The 22,508-nt window shown below is 38.5% G+C and overlaps 4 protein-coding genes across 6 annotated transcripts in view; 3 read left to right on the plus strand and 1 right to left on the minus strand.

Moving 5' to 3' along the window:
- Positions 1-2,296: 2,296 nt before the first annotated feature.
- ovgp1 (oviductal glycoprotein 1) overlaps positions 2,297-22,508 on the plus strand; it is a 116,918-nt gene continuing 96,706 nt past the window's right edge. The window contains 10 exon segments of the mRNA XM_057362608.1: positions 2,297-2,347; positions 2,450-2,473; positions 2,582-2,786; positions 2,886-2,942; positions 3,124-3,289; positions 3,399-3,523; positions 3,595-3,715; positions 3,806-3,988; positions 4,107-4,223; positions 4,320-4,452. Of these exon segments, the coding sequence (XP_057218591.1) occupies positions 2,320-2,347; positions 2,450-2,473; positions 2,582-2,786; positions 2,886-2,942; positions 3,124-3,289; positions 3,399-3,523; positions 3,595-3,715; positions 3,806-3,988; positions 4,107-4,223; positions 4,320-4,452 (1,159 nt within the window). The 5' untranslated portion in view covers positions 2,297-2,319.
- Positions 6,775-13,240, plus strand: zc3h11a (zinc finger CCCH-type containing 11A). Of its 3 annotated transcripts, none has more exons than XM_057362607.1 (17): positions 6,775-6,890; positions 8,165-8,225; positions 8,361-8,495; positions 8,681-8,800; positions 8,901-9,024; positions 9,112-9,300; positions 9,390-9,455; positions 9,538-9,618; positions 9,713-9,814; positions 9,902-9,970; positions 10,065-10,160; positions 10,250-10,783; positions 10,906-10,973; positions 11,105-11,459; positions 11,549-11,715; positions 11,799-11,962; positions 12,042-13,240. In XM_057362607.1, the coding sequence occupies exons 3-17, from the start codon at positions 8,442-8,444 to the stop codon at positions 12,247-12,249; spliced, it is 2,397 nt and encodes a 798-aa protein (XP_057218590.1). In that variant the 5' UTR covers positions 6,775-6,890; positions 8,165-8,225; positions 8,361-8,441; the 3' UTR covers positions 12,250-13,240. The 3 variants fall into 3 exon arrangements, with proteins under 3 accessions (XP_057218590.1, XP_057218589.1, XP_057218588.1); XM_057362606.1 differs by having other exon boundaries at positions 6,789-6,890; positions 7,731-8,225; XM_057362605.1 differs by having other exon boundaries at positions 6,805-6,890; positions 7,700-8,225.
- Positions 14,263-18,240, plus strand: maf1a (MAF1 homolog, negative regulator of RNA polymerase III a). The gene is made up of 7 exons (XM_057362621.1): positions 14,263-14,936; positions 15,125-15,253; positions 15,350-15,512; positions 15,886-16,007; positions 16,124-16,243; positions 16,336-16,425; positions 16,765-18,240. Exons 1-7 carry the CDS (start codon positions 14,854-14,856, stop codon positions 16,784-16,786), a joined length of 729 nt encoding a protein of 242 aa, XP_057218604.1. The 5' UTR covers positions 14,263-14,853; the 3' UTR covers positions 16,787-18,240.
- Positions 18,405-22,218, minus strand: trib3 (tribbles pseudokinase 3). The gene is made up of 4 exons (XM_057362614.1): positions 21,410-22,218; positions 20,420-20,704; positions 20,039-20,331; positions 18,405-19,919 (listed from the first exon to the last, which is right to left on the minus strand). The coding sequence occupies exons 2-4, from the start codon at positions 20,702-20,704 to the stop codon at positions 19,454-19,456; spliced, it is 1,044 nt and encodes a 347-aa protein (XP_057218597.1). The 5' UTR covers positions 21,410-22,218; the 3' UTR covers positions 18,405-19,453.

Below are 22,508 nucleotides of genomic sequence, written 5' to 3' on the forward strand. Positions count from 1 at the left end.
AGCCTCTACAAGCATTATTTGAGACCAGCAGTTTCAACTGTAACCATGTAAACAAATACGTAATTCTCAGTGTTTGAAAACTTGCTCTTTAAAATGCACATTATCAGCTAATAAATCTGTGATATGTTGAGTAAATATACCTGCAGCCATCTGTAACAATATAAAGGAAGAGAAAATGAAAATTGAAAAGACTATAAAACTATATCAATATAATATCTTTATTGCTTTACTTGCTTATGTTACTCAGAACTGACTCACACGCTTGACACTTGTATGACCTTATTCTCTGTCTTGCCTCCAATAATAAGACCAAATCTATTTGTTTTATAGTTGTTTGACACAACTTCATTGTATAACAGCAATTAACTTGACATTGTTTTGAGCAATTAATGTTATTCATCACTGAAATTTTCCATGTGTGATCTAACAGAAGCTATGACAGCTCGTACAGATTTAAATTACTGCATGCTGGCTGGATTCATATTCCTACGACTTTTGAGGATACTTTATCTTTCTATTGTCTGTCCGCATGTTAAATCTCCACAGGCCACAAGCCACTGAAGCATATCATATTTGTGATGAGAAATGTGATAACTACAGCTCTGAAACTGCAGTTTAGTTACGTTATTCTAGTTTCAGTTAAAGGTGCCATGAATTAAAACCACAATTTTAACCCGAGTTTTTGTTATATAAGAGGGAATCGTATTCACGCGAACATCATGTAAGTGTCAGAACTGAAAACGCCCTTGTTACTGAGAGCACATCTGTTATTGATGCACCTATCATTGATAGGTTGAACACTGCCTCCACAAGAGAATATCAATGACTACTTCTCCAGCACCACCCACACAGATAGAGCGAGCAAGCTATAAACATGCCGTTAAAGATCGCAAAATATTGTGGAGTCAGTGCCTGGTTGTGGAAGAACAGTCGCTGCATAACCTTCCTTCGGATTTCGACATTAGTAATGCGTGGCTGAAGTTTATTTTTAAAGACGTTCCAGCTCACGTGGGTAAAACATTACCGCGGATTCCTTTGTGAATAAGGCAGAGGTCGACGATGGATTTGCGGAGAGACTAAAATTAAAAAGCAGCGCTGTGCCGTCAATATTGGATCCGACAGGAATGGCGCAGCAATCTTATGTGATTACAACATTTTTGTACTATGCGTCACTATTGCTTTGTTAGGGATCGCTTGATATGCCCTGAAATACAGATGCGGGGAGGTAATTTATAAATCACACGAGGTCCCCAGATATTACTAATCCTGTAGGGAGAATGTGTAACTATAAGCTATACAAACTGTGCGCAAAGCCTTCCCATCACATCCGGGAAATAAGTCAGTAAATTTGAGTAAATCAGAGGCTTCACTTATCCCGTGCGAATGTGTCACATGAAATACAGATGTGGGGAGGAGGTCTCCAGATAATACTAATACCGTGCGAAAACTGCGAATGATGCTAATGTGTAACCTAATGTGTTACGTCTCTAACCAAATTCACAGAAGGCTCCAACTAAGTTTACTACGCAAACTGCTATCCAATCATAGCAGTGGCCGTTTACTTCCAAGTCTTCATGCCGGAACGCCCATTCAAACCGATCGTTTGTCGAGCTGGCCTCAAAACCCGGGTAGAAAATAGCCTATTACTTATTGATTTTGATGTTTTTTAATGTAAAAACCACGCGGACGTCATAAGTAGACCTCATACAACAGTATAAAACAATAAACAAGCCCAGTTCATCACACCTTTAAAACTAACAGCTTGATGTAAAATTAAAAATAGGTCACTTGAGATGTTTTTAGGCAAGACAAAAAGATTTTCTGAAAAGACAAGAGTATACATGTTATTGTGTTTAAATGCTAAAGTTGAATACTTTGCATTAATAGCATAATTTTTATTAGGCTATTAACAAAATGATTATTTGTCTGATTTAGATGAGCATTTCTTCACAATCTGAGGTGAGTAACTGCCTATTATTTACTCTGAAACGTTTTTAATAGCATTTAATTTAATTTCACACCTTTGTTTCCACCATAAAAGACACACAGCCTCTTCATTGTGTCTATGAAAAAAAATCTTCATTAAACAATGAAATGCAATAGTAAATACACAAATCTTATTTTGTGTATTGTGAACATTGATAAAATCTTGACTGCTCAATAGTCAAAATCTTAAATTTCACGCAATACATCTTAATTTGTTTAAAATCTGAATGGATGTTTAGTGTCATGTTATACACGTATACCCCTCCCTATCTCTCTCCCCACTCCTCGGCTTACTTTCTGCAGTGTTCTCAAGGGAGATGAAGCAGCAACAAAATGAAGACGGCAATAACATTTTTAACAGGTATTTAAGCAGTATGTCTATATTTTAACTTACATGTCATATACTTCTTTGATAAAGCTCATCTTCCTTAAAACATCTACAATTAATAAATATATTTTTTAGGCCTGAATCTGTTCTTCCAGTTTGGTAAGATGATAAACACACTGCATGGGGATTGATGTCAGATGCCTAGAAATCAATATAATAATACTAAAGCATTATTCCAACATGTGACTCTGTTTTATTTTTCCTCAGTCCATTGTTCCAGACTTGTGTGTTACTTCACAAACTGGTCTCAGTACAGAGAAGGACCTGCTAAATATCTTCCTGAGAATGTGGACCCGACCTTGTGCACTCATTTAATCTATGCGTTTGCCATTATAAATTTTGCCAATAAGATAGCAGGCAGTGAATGGAATGATGTGGCCCTCTATTCATCCTTCAATGCACTTAAAAAGAGGTAAGTGGCGTAGGCTTACCGTTTTTAGTCATGGAGTACTTTTATGTCTTGCTGTGGGACAACAAAGTGTTAATAAACATTTTTGTTTAATTTCTAAAGAAATCCTCAGCTGAAAACTTTGCTGTCCGTTCGAGATCAAGACTCGGGCCAGTAAGTGTTCTGTTCTCTACTCCCCTCTACTGGTAGCAGGTTTTTCATAGCATCATTATATGTTATTCACAAAGATTATGACAGTTTTCTAAAAAATAACCATGAAGTTGCCAAGTTTAAATATTTGTAAGCCACATTAAATAATCATGAAGTAATCAATAGCCATACATTTACTTGATCACTCCAGATTCGCTATTATGTTGTCCAATTGGACAAACCGACAGACGTTCATCAAGTCTTCTATTGAATTTCTGAGAAAGCATAACTTTGATGGGCTGGATTTGGAATGGGAGGACAAAGGTACTTCGGGGACGCCACTGGAAGATAAGCATAAATTCACTTTACTCTGCAAGGTTAACAGCAAATATTACAAAAACAAATGTATCTACATTTTCATATTATGCTTCAATGTACAGTATATAAATGAAGTAATGTTTCTACAAACCCCATGTGAAATTGCAGGAAATTTTGGAGGCATTTGTAACTGAAGGCTGGCCAAACAAAGATTCACGACTAATTCTAACAGCAACTGTATCAGCACAGAGAGATGCTATTGAAAGGAGCTACAACATACCAGAGATCTCAAAGTATGTGGATAATGTCATACACATTACGGCTGTCTTGTGGGAATTATTAAAAAATCACTATTTTTCTACAGATACTTGGACCTTATTAATGTCAAGACGTTTGATTTCCATACGTTGGAAAATGGAATTGTGAGACATCACAGTCCTTTGTACAGTGGTATCCACTACGAAGAGCATATCTACTCAAACGCTGTAAGACGACTGACATACAGTACACTCATGCTTGATTTAGATTTGTTGGCTTGCAATCACACTAAAATATCATTTTTTACTATCATGTAGGATTTTGCCCTACGATACTGGAGAGTTAAGGGAGCTCCTGCTGAGAAGTTATTAATGGGCTTTGCCACTTATGGCCGCTCCTTTATCCTCACCTCCGCTCAGACTGGAGTCGGTGCCCCAGCCAGTAGTTTTGCTTCCCCTGGACCTTATACTCAAGAGATGGGCCTCTGGTCTTACTTTGAAGTAAATGTGGAAGGGGAACCATTTTTTATAGACTATAAACACAGAGGTTATGATTTGATACTTTTCTATATGTTTTACAAAAGCATTCTGCACAAAGGCATATTCTCTTTTTTTTAAGGTGTGTCTTTTCTTAAATGGGGGTGTCATACAGTGGATAGAAGACCAGAGAGTTCCATTCTCGGTTAAAGGCAGTGAATGGGTGGGCTTTGACAATCTAAGAAGCTTTGAGATTAAGGTACACTTCTGGTCATTTAATATCATGATTCCGTTATGTTAAAGCTAATGTCACATGAAATATAACAGTTCTGTTTATTGTTTGTGTATTGTTAAGATAAAATACTTACTAGAGCAAAGCCTGGGCGGTGCGTTTGTATGGGCTCTGGACCTGGATGATTTTTCTGGACATTTCTGTGGACAAGGCAAATATCCTTTAGTCACCTACCTAAAGAAACAGTTAATAACTGGTGAGATTTACATGAATTAGTTTGTCGTAAATTTAAATAGTTTGATATGTCATTAGAAACAATCATTTTCTAAATGATATATTTATTTTTTGTGCAACAGGAACAAATGAAAGCTCTTCTACTTCACCACCAACATGTGTGAAACCATTTACCTCTCTTGTGGTACTCACAAGTCAGTTCTGTGAAAATAAAACAGATGGATTTTATCACAGAATAGACAACCTGAGCTCATTTTATGGATGCGCTGGAGGCAAAACAAACATCACCTGGTGTACACCTGGTTCTGTTTTAAACGATTGTGGGAAAACACAGCCATCACAGATGATATTTTTCCTTACATTAGGGACTGTAAATCTTCTAACTCAATGGCGTTGCCTATTTTAAAATAATCCACAGGGTTTACATAAAATAAGAATAGACTAAACTGCAACAAGTGTGCAAGTTTTATATGCTGTTAGAATTGATAGTCACTGTTCTATACAATTTGCTTTAATTTACGTATAAACTATTATAATCTGTAGTCAAGCAAATCACTTTCTAATAGGCTGACTAATGTATGTTGAATATTGTCAAAATTAACTCAACGCAACTAGGCTATTGTGAAAACAACGCAAACAAAAAGATTGTTGTTGTTGCATACCTTGTAATAGTGGGAAATGGTTATATGATGTTACATGTTTAATGAATAAAAAAATAAAAAAGCACGCAAAATGTCTGTATTGTATCTATTGTCTAAATTAAAGGGGTCATATGTCGCGAATACGTGTTTTTCTGTGTCTTTGGTGTGTTATAAGTTGCAAATTAGACACGTAAAATTGCAAAAAATTTAAGTGTCGGAACAAAAGATGTATTCTATCTAAAAGCGAATGATCACCCAGACCTGCCTGAAAGGCCTCGTGTAACCACACCCCCACAAATCTATGTCAGTTCGTGGTATGACTTGACTAAGACCGCCCAAATGTATACGCAAGTAAGGTGGGCATACCTGTCAGTACAATTGCTTTGGAACCTGATGTTCCATCCAAATATGGTAAGAGGCGTTACATTTCCGTCACACGCTTGCAGTATTCGACCAATCACTATGCACTCTCAATCAATCATAGCACACCTCACTTCTCAGAGTGAGCTTTGTAAAAAATCTGCGCATTTCAGAGAGGCGGGGCAAAGAGGAGATACAAACATGCAGGGTATGTGGAAAATACAGCGTTTTTGTACCTTAAATCGTCTATACACATTGCGATAATATTCGTTTTACACATTGCGATAATATCGGAGTCCGGCTGAGCCTGGTTTCTCCCGAGGTTTTTTTTCTCCATTATTCAGCATTGGAGTTTGGGTTCCTCGCCACAGCAGAGCAGTGCAGTGTTGGCTTGCTCACCGGGAGACTGCATTTATTTATTTATTTATTCATTCATTTATTTATTAGATATTATTTATTATAATGATCTTGCTTGGTCTATAAACACCATGCACTGTGCTGTGTTTTACCTTTCTGTGTTTTTCTTATTTGCTCCTGTAAAGCTGCTTTGGAACAATGCACATTGTGAAAAGCGCTATATAAATAAAATTGAATTGAATTGAATTGAAGTTTTAACCTGTCATATCACCCCTTTAAGTATTTTTAATTTAACGAACAACAAAAATAATATAGCAGCAAGCTGCAATTATCGGAGTCCAAGCAGGTTTGGTAAAATGGGGAACAGGGACAATTTTAACGAACAGATCCTGTGGATTCAGTTGCTAGCCTAGCATTCAAAACTATCTGTTAGATATTAATTTTCACAAAATGTGGAACACATGCTTGGTTTAAAGTGGCCTATAAGTGCGCCTTCTTTAGCTATTCAGATTTGATGTGAGCCATGTTATTTATGAATCTGTGTGATATTAAAGGGGAGGACATCCACCAAAGATGATCTTTTGTTATTTTCAACTTAATCAGCCATAGGTTTACACATCATTGAGGATTTTCTGTAGGTCCCCCATGGGAGAAATATGACGGAATTTGACATAGATCCACAGAATGTTCTCGTGTCAGTGTGAAACCAATTCCATTAAGTCATGGACACCTACATACTCATAAAATGTTTAACGTTACTTGAATCTGTCTCACGTTCAGTTTGTTCGACTTCATGGTAAATTACCCTGCGCAGACTGATCGGATTATGACGTTAATGTACCGCGAGAGCGATTCAAAAGTTGTCCAATCGCTCTCGCGGGAGCTTGTTGTCATACTTCGTAAGGTCTGCGCAGCGCCTCACGAAGTCGAACACAAGTAGTGACGTCTATGCCTGCACTTCTCTGCTTGCTGAAGCAGCCAAGCAAGTCCAGGGTAGGCGCCATTTTGTTCGCCTGTGAAGTGGAGAGGAGGCAAGATCAGGAGCGTCGACCAGTCTGCAGTCATCAAATCGAGAATACTTAATTCCAGTCGGTATAAACTGGTAATTGTGAACGCTTTATTTAAAGTGACTAAAATACACATATTAATTGGTTCATTTTATAATTGTCGTAGCAATAGTCATGCTAAACTTAACGTTAGCAACATGCTATCCGGAAAGTCATATGATGTTTTGTTGTTTCAACGTAACGTTACGCAGCTTTAAGCTTAATATAAACACAAATAATTAACTTGTTGGTTACACGTTGTGTTCTTGTTTTCCAGCCTATATAATCAGAGAAGTGAGAACGAGTTTTTAGTTAGAAATGTAACTTAACGTTGGGCCTCACACCATGAATGCGAAGCAACTATAACATAAGTTAATTGTTTCTCATTCACAGTTCATTGTATTGGGCTTGATTTTAAGTCATTTTTAAAAATGTTGACTTACAATTATTTAGTGTTTACAAATGCCTTCGAGTATTTTGTAAATGTAACAAAATTCCTATCGGTTATCTGCGCCAGACATTTACCGGCGCAGACACAGACATGGCAAAATATTAATTCAGAAAATACAAATTTTAAAACCTGATGAAAAAGCCCTCATTGCACTATCATTTGACAGCAAAACAACTGTACCACAAGGTCTAAAAGTGAAAGCTTGAATTTGGCATTAAACATACGAAAATGTTGTGACAGATTCAAGTTCTTCGGTATAAGATTTGTGTATAATCTCCCATTCCTGTTATAAAATACATGTTAAAACTTGTCCTGTCTCCCATGAGAATAGATTTAAACAAAATGTGTTGTCCCTGTCCGAATAACCATCTGTTCAGGATACGGGGAGTGTTTTTGTTTCCTCTTTAAATGTAGGTTATGCAAGAACTTGTTCTTCATTCCAAAGGATAACCTGGATTTTGGATATCCTGATTTAGCTTCCCTGAAGATTGCTACTTTTTTTCAAATCAATTTTTCCCCCATTGGGCATTTTTTCTTCTTAAAGTTCCAGTCCACCCCATTTACAATATTCAACCCTACTACCACCTGACATCGGGAGGACTTCCATCGTCTCAGAAATGTGGCCCATTTTGTCCCTCTTTTTTTTTGACAACATCTAGTTTAAGGATTTTTTTAAAAAAAATTCCCATATCCCCTCACCACTTTGATTCAGCAATATTGGAGAAAGAAAAAAGAAAAAAAATTAAAAGGACATTTTCCAGCAACTACCCATGTTAACAAAGCAGTCTGATGGGAACAGGTCTCTAAGGGAGGCGAATTAGGCCAGAAGTTGCCTCTCACCCTGTTCAGTCTTTACTCATCAGTCAGGTGTTCCTTCAGGATCCACACAGTACGGAGTGAACCTTCAAGAAGAGTTTGAGATCACCAGGAACCATCTCAGGTGAACGAAGTTCTTGCAACGCTTTTCTCCAGTATATAAATATCGCCACCATTTTGCTTCATTCAGGACAGAATGTAGTGAGAAAATGTGAAGGCATCAACAGGAGCATGAACAGGCTTGTTACCCTCTAAATAGGGAGATTCACGTGGACCCCTGACTTGACTGGGACGAGATCCCAACTTCACTGAAGAGATCCTGACGTGGAAGAAAACAGACATGACCATGCAAGGAGATGACTGCTACTTCTACTATTACTCAAACTGCACCAAGGTAAAAAAAGCCTAGAAACACAGTTGATTTGGTAAATCTATGCTCAGCTTGGATTCACATGCTGTGCTTTGGTCAGAATTTTGTCTATGTAGTCATGTTCCTTTCAATTAAAGTTTTGTAGCAGAATATGATTATGCAAAGGTAATACGTTCATTTTAATCTGTTATGTTTGTGGGTCTTTTAAGGGTGACAGCTGCCCTTTTCGACATTGTGAGGCCGCCATGGGCAGTGAGATCACTTGCTCCCTGTGGCAAGAGCAAATGTGCTTCCGCAACATATGCAAATTTCGCCATATGGAGATAGAGGTTAGTGCTCACTTGCCATTAATTCGTGTTGAGGTCATGTTATGATTCTTATTTTTTTAACGTTGGCTTAAATTTTAAATAACCAGCAATTCTTTTATAGAAAAACCGCAAGGAAATTGCATGCTATTGGGAGACCCAGCCAGGTGGCTGTCAGAAGCCTCACTGTGCGTTCAATCACAAGAAGCCACGCATGATTGATGGGAATTGCATCCCCCCAAACAAAGGTATTAAATCATCTGTACAGTTTACAAAATAGTTTTTATAGATAAATGTGTAAAAAACTCATTTGGCATTGGGTCATTGCCTTACAGGATCCAAATTTTTGAATAAAGATAAAGAAGAGCCACATGAAGAACAAGTCAACCAAGTCTCTGCACCCACTGTGAACCCCACTAACCCACAGCTCAGAGGAGTCATCAGAACTGAGACCCAGGAGAGTGTCCCCAGCCCCACCCATCCACCAGTGGTTATCAACCCTGTGGATGATGATGATGAGGATGGTAATCACATACTTCTGTGATGTCATTTTAAAGATGTGTTAGATATTTCATATAGAAATGCTAACTGTCCTCTCACCGTATATTTGCAGACCAGTTCTCGGAGGAAGGAGATGAATCTCTCGGAGGCTCACCAAGGAAATTGATCATAAGTAAAAGTAAATGTTATTTTTGTGATGTTACTGTAATGTTTTTCGTTATGTGGCAGGAGCTTCGTTTAATCGTTGGTTTGTCATGCAGATGATTCTCTGAATTTTGGTGTCCAGACGCTAGAAGAGATCAGGTTAAGGAAAGCACTCATTGCGAATTTAAAGAGAGCTGGTAAGTTCATTCCCTATTCACGTTCAGTTATTTTTTTTTGTCATTTGTTGTTCAGATGTCAGAAGAATAATTTTCTTTTTTAATTTGTTTGCAGGGCAGTCCAGCCTGCAAGGCCCTGCTCAAAATAGTGGAACTGTTATTGAAAAGGAAAACAGTCAGTCTTACCTACGGCTGGAAAACAACAGTGCCAAATTTGGTATGTACCCCAAGTGTTGTAACTCTCTGTAGACTCATATAAGCGGTTCCTTGTATTTTTAAAACCTTTTTCAAATGCATTTTTCAGAGTCCTCTGGAAATGAAGTTGGAAGAAGAAAAATTGCAGACAGACTTGGTAAAAGAAATTTTAAAAGAGGTAAATTTACATTGTGTTTTTTAGGCATGTGGTGCCACATTTTTTAAAAGTTTTTGCCAAAAATAACACTCAATTTTTTTAATTCTTTGTCAAGCTGGTACTGTGGTGGAAGAAATCCCTCTGAAGCGATGTCTTGCTGAACGTCTTGGTGGATTAGTTGAATCCTCCACAGACAAGCCTCCACAGAAGGGTGTGTTATTTGTTTATTATGCTTGTTTAGTTGAGGTCATTCTTATTTGAAATATTTGTTCTCATGTTTGTGTACATACTTTATTTTAGCTCTGAAACCAGTGCGAGAAAGACTCGGATTGACTAATGACCTCTCTACGGTTGATTCTGAGCCAAAGTCCTCTGGAGATATTCATATAAAAACTCTTGAAGAGATTCGCCAAGAAAAGGCTGCCAGAACCGTACAAGCTGGCAAAGTTGAGCCCGCCGTGAAAGAAGTGCCAGCAAAGGCGCCCAGCCCATCAAAACAAAACGGCAAACCCGCTGGTGGACCTCTAGTTAAGACGTTTTCTGAAGTTCTTCATGAAAAGAAAAAATTACAGAATAAAAAGTCAGAGGAAGCAAACACAGCTGCTGGAAGCCCAGAGAGAAATGAGGGGCCCTCCACTATTGGAGCTGCAGTCAAGGCCTCTGGCATAGCTGGAGAAGTACGAGTAAAGACACTTGAAGAGATACGCAGAGAGAAAGCTACACGAATGCAAGCACAGCTTCAGGAGACGGGAAACGATAAAAGCTCAAACTCCAGTGAAGTGGAGTCTGGTGGAGCTCCAAAGAGGCGAATATTACGCATTAATAAAACTTCATGTAAGTCAGAGAAGCTCCTTTGCTTTTGTATCCGTGTTTGTTAAACAGAAATGTTTACCAATTAACTGCCACATGTCTTAGAATATGAATGTTTACACAGCTGCTTAAAATTTTTTCTACAGCATCTACAAACACTGTGTGTCAAACAAAACAAGATGCATCTGATAAGAACCCTGAACCTGTTCAAGAGGTAAGACTTTTTGCAACCAAATTGTAGTCTGGTTTTGATTTTTATTTAGGCACTATTCTGTTGCACGCATCTTGATGGTCTTGCATGACAACGTTGTAAATCAGGTTTTCTTTTTAACACGCTTGGCTCAGGCAAATGGGAAAGTAGGAAGTTCGAGTGAGCCGATCAAAGTGAAGACGTTTGAAGAAATCATGCGAGAGAAGAGGCTCCGCAAGCAGCAGGAGGAGCTGGGCACCTCCACTATCCTGAAAGAAGTCGAATCACCTGCTGCCTCACCATCAGCTCCTGCATCCACCACTCAGTCCTCAGTGAGACAGCGGATAACCCTCAAACCCAAAACCCCACCTCCCCCTACTGCTGTAGTACCCCAGCAGAAATCCCCAGAGCGGCCTGTGTGTTCATCTTCAGATTCACCAAAGGCTCCGACCCCTGCGCTGTTGCCCGTCCAGGTTGCTGAGGGGACTATTCAGACAACCGAGACCAAGGGTACTACATCTGATGTTCATTATTTAGTCTTGTAGGTAAAGGTGGACTCTTCAGTTTGTCTTATAATTTCTGTTTTGTATTAATTACAGTAAAGCCTAAAGTAAATGTAAAGCCATCAGTTGTGAAGCCAGCAGCGCAGCATCCCCAGAAGCGGAATGTTTCCAAAGTTCATCACTCTGCTGTTGCTGAAGTGAAACCTCTTAACACTGCTCGCCAGACACCTTCAGCACAGGTTATTCCCAACAAACGGAAAATGGTGAGGTTTTGTTTATAGTTTTCTTCATTATCAAATATGTCAATGTTGAACAGTAGAGTTGAACAACTTTTTTCCCTCTTCAGTTGGCTTCACCTCCAGTTGAGACAGACACTCAGTCTGACATTCAGCAAGTGTCCTCTCACGCAGAGGATGTTAAAATGGTACCTGCAGAGGATGCTAAAGTGGTGCCTACGATTGAGCCCAGCAGTACATCAAAAACATCTGAGACTGTCGCTGTCCCCCAAAGGTATAGTAGTATTTATTAATTACTTCTGTGGATAGGATGAATTATAAAGTTATTTTTTAATTAAATTTTTCTTTTGTAGCTCTGTCATCCGAACGCCTAGTTTGCGTTCTCGGCGGTCCAGCAGCTCAATAGGTCGGGCTGCTGCTGTTAGCAGTTCATCAGTGGATGACTTTGAAGACCTGTTAGATGAGTTTACTGACGATCGACTGGAGGATGAATTGGACTTGGACTCAGGCAAGGGAGAGGATGACCTCCTTTTAGAACTATCAGAGATGATTGACAATTAGACATCAGCAATTGTCATCCTACATAAAGGCCCACTGCCAGTAAAGACTACATGCAATTTAAAGCATTTTACTTAAGATTTATTTTTATTTGCAAACCTAGATACATGTCTGTTTTTAAAAAAAATTTTAGTTTGTTGTTTTGTCAATGTAATATGATTTCTTCATCATCCAGTAGTGCTTGAGAAACACTAGAGTGTCTGGTTTTGTCCCAAATTCTCTTTAATTTGACTTCTTATAGCTGTCAAAAGTGGAAAAATGTTCAGATGTTTAAAAAGCAGTCTCAGGACAGCATCAAGTATATTAATTATGTTGGAAGTCATTTATAGCACTAACTCAAATCGTGTATTACAGAGACAGGAAGTTTTCAATTGTGTACTGTGTATGCTGATCTATATTAGGCACAGCAATGCAACCATTTTTTTTAATATTCATTTAGAATCACATGTATTTATGAGTTTTCTTTCCTCGTTATTATCAAAATGTTTTTTTTTCTGTGATGATTCACTTACTGTTCAGATAGCATAGGAAAACTTTTTTCTCCTGTTTTATTAATGATTTGACTTGGAATTCTGTTTTTAGTTTGTGTGGAAGAAATTAAGCAAGTTTTACGCTATGTGAAATTTCCTTTGGACCATCCTTAAAAGCTCACCTCAGGTTGTACATTGGAAATTACTATCAAAGTGTTTTAGCAGTGACATCCTTCAGACTTTTGACTTAGGAGACATAAATGTTGAGAAAGCTTTGTTCTCAGGGAAAATGTTTCAGCTTTGCTTGATATTGTCTTAATATTCCTGAATATTCTTATTTTCTTCAGAATATTGCTCAGTTGTTTTTATTTTGTTCAACTCAACATTATTTTGTTCAACTCAACATTAATCTCAAGAAATTTGTGTAATGTACTTTGTGTTGCTGATGTCTACCTTTACTTATGTTGCTCCTCCACAAAACCATTTTTGTAAATAAAATGTTTGTTGCATTATATTAGTGTTTCTGATACTTTTTGCTAGTCAAATGAATTTTGCACCAGTTGGCTTGGAAAATGATGTGAGCCTATGAATTTAAAAGCATTTTATTAAGATATTTTTTGTCCTGGTTATGCCAGCAAAATATAATTGAACAGTGTGTTATAAAGTTAGTGTTGAATTCATTAGTTCCTACATAGAAAATAAAAATGAATGTAACAATTTAATATAATAAAAATAATATAGAAAAAGCCATTCATTTGTAAAGTGACTAATATAACAGAACTATTATTACAGAAGTCAACATTTGAAGTGTATCAAAAAGGTTCATCAAAGTTGTCCTAAGACAAGAATAACACCCGTTCTTGTCTAGGACAACTTTGATTAACTTTTTTTGATCCACTTCAAATGTTAACTACTGTAGGCCTATATAAAACTTCAGTATTGTTCTTTCAACATGTGTAACCTATTAATTTTAGATTAGATTTTAGATTTAGATTCAATTTATTGTCATTGCACATGTACGAAGGTACAAGGCAACGAAATGTGACCTCTGCATTTAACCCATCCAGAGAGTAGTGAACACATGCCCCGGAGCAGTTATTAATGCTGTGTATTGTGACATTATAGACATAGTAAACCCAAAAATGAACATTTCCTCGCCCTCTTGTCATTGCGAACATGTATGACTTACTTCGAAGAAATTTTGAAGAATATTTGTTAAAAATGGCGACATTCATTGTTTGTACTTTTTCACTATTGTATGGACCAAAACCAGTGCAAGTGCAAGTGAACGGGTACCCCGTTGTTTGGTTAGCAACATTCTTCAAAATATATTTTGTGTTCTGCAGAATAAAGAAAGCTAAACAGTTTCGAAACGACAAGAGGGTGAGGAAATTATGACAGAATTGTCTTTTGGCGGGTGAACTATCCTTGCTTCGTGTCGTGTTTAAATTTGTGGAGAACCTCCAGGCCAGTAGGTGGCAGTATATCTTTAATCACTATGATGTTCTAACGTAAAAACAGGAAGGACACAACTGCGCATTACTGCGACTGGAAACTGCGAAACACAACGCTCATCTTTTGTTTTTGTTATTCTCCTACACAAATATACAACCATACACCGAGGATTGAGGCTTTTATAAGCCTTGGAATTCTCTTCAAGTTCTGATTCAATAGCTGGGATGCATAATTTCCCTCTGAATTTTAGCTTGTTTAATGGCAGGTATTGGAAATTTCACAGTAAAAAGGAAGATATATTTATTAGACATAGAAGTGCATTAAGCAACCGGCGAAGATTATTTACGCGATCGTAAATCGCGTAAATAACGCGATTTGTATCGGTTGTTTCTGCGAGAGGAGAATTGTTTGGAAATAGCGCGCCATTTGTTCTCTAAATTGAGAGGCGTGTAAATGAGCTTCTGTTGGACACATAAGTAAAGGAAGTAAACTGTATTGAAAATATATTGGCTACCAGCTTCGTGGTAATTATTTTCCTTTACATCTCATATTTGCAAAACTAACCTCGGTTTGGTTTAACGTTACGTTGGTTTGATTATCGGTTGTTTCTTATAAAGTTTGAGACCTAGCGGGAGCAAAGCCTTATTGCAGTTCTGACTTAGCCAAAATATTTGAAAAAACCATGAATCTCCTGGAGAACTCAAGTTTTGAGGCCGTAAATAGTCACCTTACAATTGAGACGGGCGACTGCAAGATTATTGGACGGTAAGTGCACAAAAATACTTTTTGCAGTAAACATTAATTTTAAACGTATTTGCATTTCATTGGGAATCGCAGAGCCCATAAAAATTGAGGAAAACAATTTACTAGTCACGTTCTCCTAATGTCACACACCAACTATCCACATCTTTTTTTGTTTAATCAATCTCTGTCCATTGATTTGTTTCCACTAGAATTGAGAGCTATTCCTGTAAGATGGCAGGCGATGACAAGCAGATGTTTAAGCTGTTTTGTCAGGAGGGACAGCCGCACGTCCTGGAAGCCTTATCTCCTCCGCAGAGCTCTGGAATCAGTCCAAACATGTCAGTCCAAATGTGTTTCTCGACTACCGATAAGTATTTTGCAGTTGTCTGAGCTCCACAAACATCTTGCTGTTTATTAAAATGTGTTGTTTTCAGAATGAGTCGGAGTTTGGATGAGGGTGAAGGTCCGCTGTCAGACAAGTGCAGCAGAAAGACCCTTTTCTACCTGATCGCAACTCTCAATGAGTCTTTCCGGCCGGACTATGACTTCAGTCGCACCAAAGGACATGATTTCAGCAAAGAGCCCAGTGTTAACTGGGTAAGAGGATATTTTTGAGATACGTTGCTTAAATAATAGTGAAATGGACTGGAAAAAGGAGTCAACACAAGTAACTTTCGATGGCTGATATGATGCAGATGTATTCATTATACTATTTAAAGTGATAGTTCACACCAAAATAAAATGCTTTAATCATTTTCTGTATGACACATCGCTTTTTGATCCCTGAACTCTCTGTAAGTCGCTTTGGATAAAAGCGTTTGCTAAATGACTAAATGTAAATTTACTCACCCTCTTGTCATTTCGAACCTTATTGACATTCTTTCTTCTGCAGAACACAAAAGTATATCATCATATTCAGTCTGAATAGAAAATGTTTAAATACCAGTAAAATAATAGATTTCTTCTACAGGTGGTTAACGCCGTAAACAGCAGTTTGTCTCCTGCTGCCGGTGAGGCCTATAGTCATCTACAGCCTCAGTTATGGGAAGCTGTAGACAAGGAGATCAGCCTTGCTGAATGTGACATATACAGGTAGATGAAACCGCATTTTAATTCATTAGAAATCTCATGTTTGAAATAGTTTTTGTTCGAGTAATAAAGTACTCCATTATCATGTACGTAAACGTGTTTCCTGCATTTTGTGACAGTTACAATCCAGACCTGGATTCGGACCCTTATGGGGAAGAAGGCAACATGTGGTCCTTCAATTACTTCTTTTATAACAAAAGACTGAAGAGGATTGTGTTTTTTACATGTCGTTCTGTCAGGTGAGGATCTGTAGATCAGAGTGTGCTTCTAAGTTAACATATGATTGCTAAAGTTTGAGATTACTGTATTTTTGACACATTGTGGTATGTAGTCTTTTCATGGCTCCACGAGATTCTGGTATCGGCACTGAACTGGATCTGGAGCTGGATGAGGATGAGGGCAGCTATGAGGACGAGGAGAGGTGAAAAATTATAGGAACACTTCACCCATTTAGTCATTTACTTGTGTTATAATCAAACCCATATAACTTACTTCTCTTGAACACAGGTTATGGTTTTTACACATTTACATTTAATGGAGGCTTTCGGACTTAAACAGGACATTAAAGCACTATTATTTTTGGGTGATCTGTTCCTTTAAGATTTGAGAGACTATTTGCATGATTATTAACTGCATGATTACAATTTATTTGCTAGTGAAATTCAAAAGTAAAATTGCAGTGTAATTGCACACAATACTATTCTGATATTACCAACCTGTTAGCTTGTGTTCTAAGCAGTGTTGATGGATTTTTCCACAGGTATGGTGCACTGTGTGCCTGATAATGGGATCTATCATTCCTGTCCCCCGAAGCCAGCAACTTCTTGCCTGAGTTTTTAATCCCTATTATTTTCATCTGCTGTGTTTATTTTTATATTGTTGTTTTTTTGTTAGAAATGAGAGATTTGTAAGTTCTACTCATTGCACTTTAACTATTACTATTCATCACATGGCTATTTTGTGTGTACTTCACATAAAGATTCATTAGGGCTTTCCAGTGATATTTTCTGCGCTGGCCTTCGAGGAAATAAAACTGATGTGATATTTTTAAAATCTCTTCTTTTTTTAAATGCAGGTTGAAGTACACAGTCTAGGTTCTATCTCTTTCCCTGTCTTTTTGTCAAGCTTCATAAAAGGCACACATAAAAGTATTTCCACTAGGTGGCACCTTTCAACATTTCATTATTCTGTCATGTTCAGGTTACTTTTCACAGATGTGTTCAGTAAAGAGGCATTTCAAGCATAAACGGGAAAGGAAATTAAGAGAGATACATGTCATAGTTCACATTTATACATTTGATTTATTGAATTTTCATTCATATGTGATATCTGCTCACCTCACAGCCACACTAATTACTCAGTTTAAACAGAGACATTGTGCAGATGACGTTTTACCTTTTCTTTACTTCATTTCTATTTTTATGTTAATGCAAAGTATTGAAAGTCTTGAAACAAAACACGTTTAAGGCATAAGCAGCAAAGGTTAACTGAGGGAAAGTGAGTTGGCCTTGCTACAATCTGTTATTGTAGATTAGCTCCCTATTTTTAGTTTTGTCCCAAAATTAACAGAAATGTAACATGTAAGTTATTCAATTTTATCTTTTTGGACATGGCGCTGTTTTTTAAGTCTTGTCAGAGCTTTATTGTTGTAACTGGATTTTATTTCCATTGTCATTGGTTTTATCTGTGATGTGTATAAAGTGAAGTAAACATTGTAACTCTGCTTTCTTTCACGAAGACCTGTTTGTGTCATTTGATCATTGACTTAAAACACATTTTGATGCCTCTCTGTAACAAAGTTCTGTTGAAGATATTTGATGTGATTGAATTATCTAGAGATTAGGTGTGACATTCCAGAGGTACATTTCGTTATAAAAATGTCTGAAATCTCATGTCACGCTAAAGATCGCCATATGTGCAAGACTTGGTGAAATTACTCTAAATTCCTTGTCTGTTTTAGATTTGACTGAGACGCATCCATGTTTGTCATTTTGAGCACTTTAGTTGTATTAGAGTTGTGCAAGTATTGGTATAAGAACAGGATATGAGCGGAGAGACATAAAAAGAAAGATGGTCTCTAGTAGATTTCTACATGGTTTCATCACTAAAAGATGCCAGTTGCGTGTTAATTCTATCAATGCATACACATTTTCTTGGCAGCTTAAATTCTTGGATCATTTACGGAGCCTTTTCATTATTTTTCAAAATGCTGTTAAATAAACATCTACTGACTTAATGTTTGCAGACTGCTATATTGCTTCTACACACTGCTGTTAAACATTTTCTGTTCAAATGGAGTTTTTCTCCATTTACATCCTGCAACTACCGGCCCGCCCGGTATATGAATAGTGCATGGTACAATGATCATCTAAACCATTTTGAGTCACTAACAAGCAGTACTGTTTGATTTTCTTTTTATTTGTACTGGCAACAACAAAATACTTTTATTTTTTAGGTGCAACAACCTTTGAAACAACAAATGTAGTGTCCACTTCTCGTTAGTAACAAAAGATATCTACAAACTGACAAGTACTTAAACAAAAAAAGGGTCATTGCATGCAGGCAATACGATAAGGTATGTAAAGCCTTTGTTTTGCTCGACAGGCACACTGCTAAACCATTACATGGACATTTCCTGTGGTAAACTTGTTCTCCACATTCCTTCAGGGTCAAACCTGCTCTACACCACAAATACACCGTTTAACAGATAAAGAGACATTTACAAGAGAAAGTGGTGGAAAAAAACAACCCTTTCTTCATGTGAAAAGGAAACATGAGCACTTGTGCTAACCCGTTGCAGATCCACACACATGTAGACTTGGGGAAAAACTCAAATCTTTGGTACTTCAACAAATCCAACAACAACAGATGTTTTACTGGAGAAAGGCACTTTACATAGTTGTATCTGAATTTTCCACTGCAAAAAAAAAAAATGTAAACAGTACATAAAGGCACGAAGTGTGCATCAATCAAGTATCCCAGGATTTAAGTTCGAGGTATCAGACTTTAAATTACAAAACAAATTTGCTTCCACATCATGGTTTATAATGGATGAAATCCATGCACTGACAATACTGTTGAATCGAAAGTGTGCACAAGCCTCATCGTGTTCTTTCTGGACCGAATCCACTATAGGAAAGTTTTTGCCAGTAGCTTTTGTACAGCAACCCATCAAATTTTGCTTTCACCCACCGTGTGACAACAACAAATGGGTATTATCAGAGGCAACAAAACACAGTTACGTCTTTATGTCTGTAAATGACCACAAGCTCAGTCTTTCTACAGTTCCGAACAGCTCAGCATTTCTTTGCTATGCCTGCCATGAATCTGCCTCACTACTTGATGCCCTTGAAGTCTCTGAATACCTTATGAGGCAATCTCTCCGTAGAGTCCACTCCTCCGGTTAGGGAGGCAAACAGGAACATATCAATCTAATCCTCCTTTTGGAATTACAAACAATCCTCATTCTCACTCGGTTCAAAATCAGGGACCACCTGATCTGTCGAGTGTCTGGTGCTGGAGTGCTGGCTGAGGGTTATGTTGTTATTACAGTGCAGCCAAGGATGCAAAAGTATATCTCCAGCCTCTATACGCTCAGAGGGAGATTTCCTCAACATGCAACACACCAAAGACTTCGCCCTGGGCGAAAGAGTTTCTGGGATGGTGAACGCACCCCTGCGTATTTTGCTGAACAGTGCTGTGGGCTCCACATCTTGAAACGGGTAACGTCCTACTAACATGGTGTACAGAACAACACCGAGGCTCCACACGTCGGCAGCTTTCCCTGAGTATGAATGTCGCGAGTTTAAGATCTCCGGACCGACGTAAGCCGGGCAGCCGTGTTTGTCTGTCAGCGAGTCATCGTTGCCGTTAAGTAAACAGGAATCCTTTAAGTTTTGTAAGACCAGCTTTGTTCTGGGAAAGCAAAGAGAACATCTATCAGTCACTATGCATTTCAAATATTTGCCCGATGAGCGAGACCCGGTTACACTTATGCAAGTCATCCAAAATAAAGTATACTTTGAGTTACTCACCTCTGTGAATCGATGAACACAAACTTTCGCAGTTTGAGGTCTCGTAAAACGACGCCGTTTTCGTGACAGTGGGCGACCGCAGCTGCCATCTGACTGAACAGCCGCACGGCTTCGTCCTCCTGTAGCCGCTTGCAGCTGCGCACATACGAGTGCATGTCTCCATAGTTACGCTCGAAGAATATGTACACGTTGCTCTCCCCCAGAACCACCTCGGCAATCTTACAAATGTTGTTGTGGGGCAGCAGCCGCGTGTAAGGTGCGATGAACTCGTGATACTTCTTCATTGAAAACACCTGTTGGAAACATATGGAATTGGTTATTGAACCCTTGTAATACATACTAGCTGATCTGTTTTAAGACCAAAATCGACTTAATGCTCACCTTGCATGTGTACTCTTGTTCTGTAACCTGATGAACTGCTCTGAATGTTTGCGTTCCTTCTAATGCCTCCAGCAGAACGTAGGCTCCAATACGTGACACGTTGTGCTTTTCTGACCCTGATTGTTCCTGGCTCTGGGACAGGGGTCGAAGACAGGGTGCTAGACCCGGGGAAGGAGGCTGGCTAAGTCTGCGGCGCTTGCATTTGAAGGTATCTGTATTGTGAGCATCCTCGAAGTCTACTCGCTTCAGTCGCAGTGGTGTTGGAGATGACAAGTTCATACTCATCTGTGACAAAGACAAAAGAGCAGTCGTTCATGACCTTGTGACTTACACCATACATGGTGATTTGAGAAGAATTCAAAGTGATGCACAGAAGCGAGTAGACTTGCAAATAAATCGCAGGAGTGTTGCACCTGACAACGCACTCCACTGAGACGCACACAGTGGCCATGGATTGATATCACTCACACAAACTAAACAAGGAAGAGAGGTGTATTAATGTTGTGTAATTTATGACCGAATGACTGTGTGATGAAAAGCATTGACTCGAACAGACTGACTCAAGTTGCTGCTGGCTTTCGACATGCTGCTCGGCGCCTATGAGTCATACACTGTTAAAGTTATTACACATTCAAGTGCACGTCATTCCATGACGTAGCTCAGTTTCTTCCACATCATCCAATCTTACACACCTTTCAACTTATTTATATAAAAAAGTATTTTATTCTCTTATATGTCGCTTTTGTACGGTTGGGTTTTTATAAATACGATGCGAAATGCGCCTTGACAAAGTTACAACAATATTGAGGTACCAGGAGTTGCACCATCACTTTCCCTCTGAAGTTTAACCACCAAACTATTTCTCAATCTTTAAAATTAGAAAGTGGATCAATAATGGACACAAATCATCGGGACTCTTGTTAAAATAGCAAGCAGTGTTTTCTGGAGGTTAGTGTGAAAGTAAGTCAAAGGTTTAGGTGATCGCCTTACCTCGCTGCTGTAGACAAAGAACCCGCTGCTCTCCAAAACAGAACAATGAAAACTACGGGCGCACTCACTTCTGTGCACTTCTACTTGGCAGAGAACATGTCCAAAGATGAAAAAAGCTCAATCTGATGAAACGATGACGAGGAAATTGTAAGGTGTAGTTAACGTAAATCTCGGCAAAAGAAAAATATTTTGCCCAGGAAAAAGTGAAACGAGTCAGTTTGTAATGACGTGTATACAGTAGTTTGTATTCAAGCTCTTTAATTGACTTCAAAACAAAGTGTTGTGCATAATTTGCATATAATGCACGTTTGACGTCTATCGGTGGTAAACTTTGTCTTTTTGTCCTCTTTACATCTGTAAGCCAGTGCGCAAAATGATCCGTGGAGTCTGGAGGCAAGAGCGCTTCTGTTGTTGGCACGAATGTCTTTGTTCCTTATTCCCGCTGAATGAACGCGTCCTGCATGGACAATATTTCTTCTTAGGTTTTATTTTAACTATGGGTTGACCGTCCCTCGGATGCTAGATAAAGTTTAGAATCATCCGCGACGTGGTCCGAAAAAAATACAAAACAATAATGTAGGCTACTTAACTGCAAGTTAAGATAAGACAGATTGAGAAATTGTCCAAAAAAAGTTTAACTGGACGACGCGTCCGACTTTCTGTCAGCGGAGAAATATAAGAAACAAGCCAAAAATAGTCCGTCAATTGAACTTTTGTTGCTGCTTAATCCTGTGAATTGAAATTAGGGTCCCTTAACAGTAAGATCACAAATCAGACGTGGCCCCCTAGCCTGACCGTCCGACTGTAAAGTCACAATTTGGCTAGGCACGTCTAATATGCTCAGTGTGTTACACCAGCCTGACGATGATGCTGTTCTTAGTAAGATTGCGACATCCTGGCTCCGCCCCCAGGGTCTGACGACATCCAGTACAGGGCTTCGCAACAGTGCGCTACTGTTGGAGTTTGCACACACACAACGCGTGCCGCGAAAGTAAATGTTTTCGAAAACTTGATACAGTAAACATAATATTGTTAGCCTACATGTTAAAGTGTCCAAAAATACTGCTCGTACACAAAGGAACGCCCGCATTCAACGACA

This window comes from Triplophysa rosa, linkage group LG20 (genome assembly GCF_024868665.1).
Source record: "Triplophysa rosa linkage group LG20, Trosa_1v2, whole genome shotgun sequence".
NCBI lineage: Eukaryota > Metazoa > Chordata > Actinopteri > Cypriniformes > Nemacheilidae > Triplophysa > Triplophysa rosa.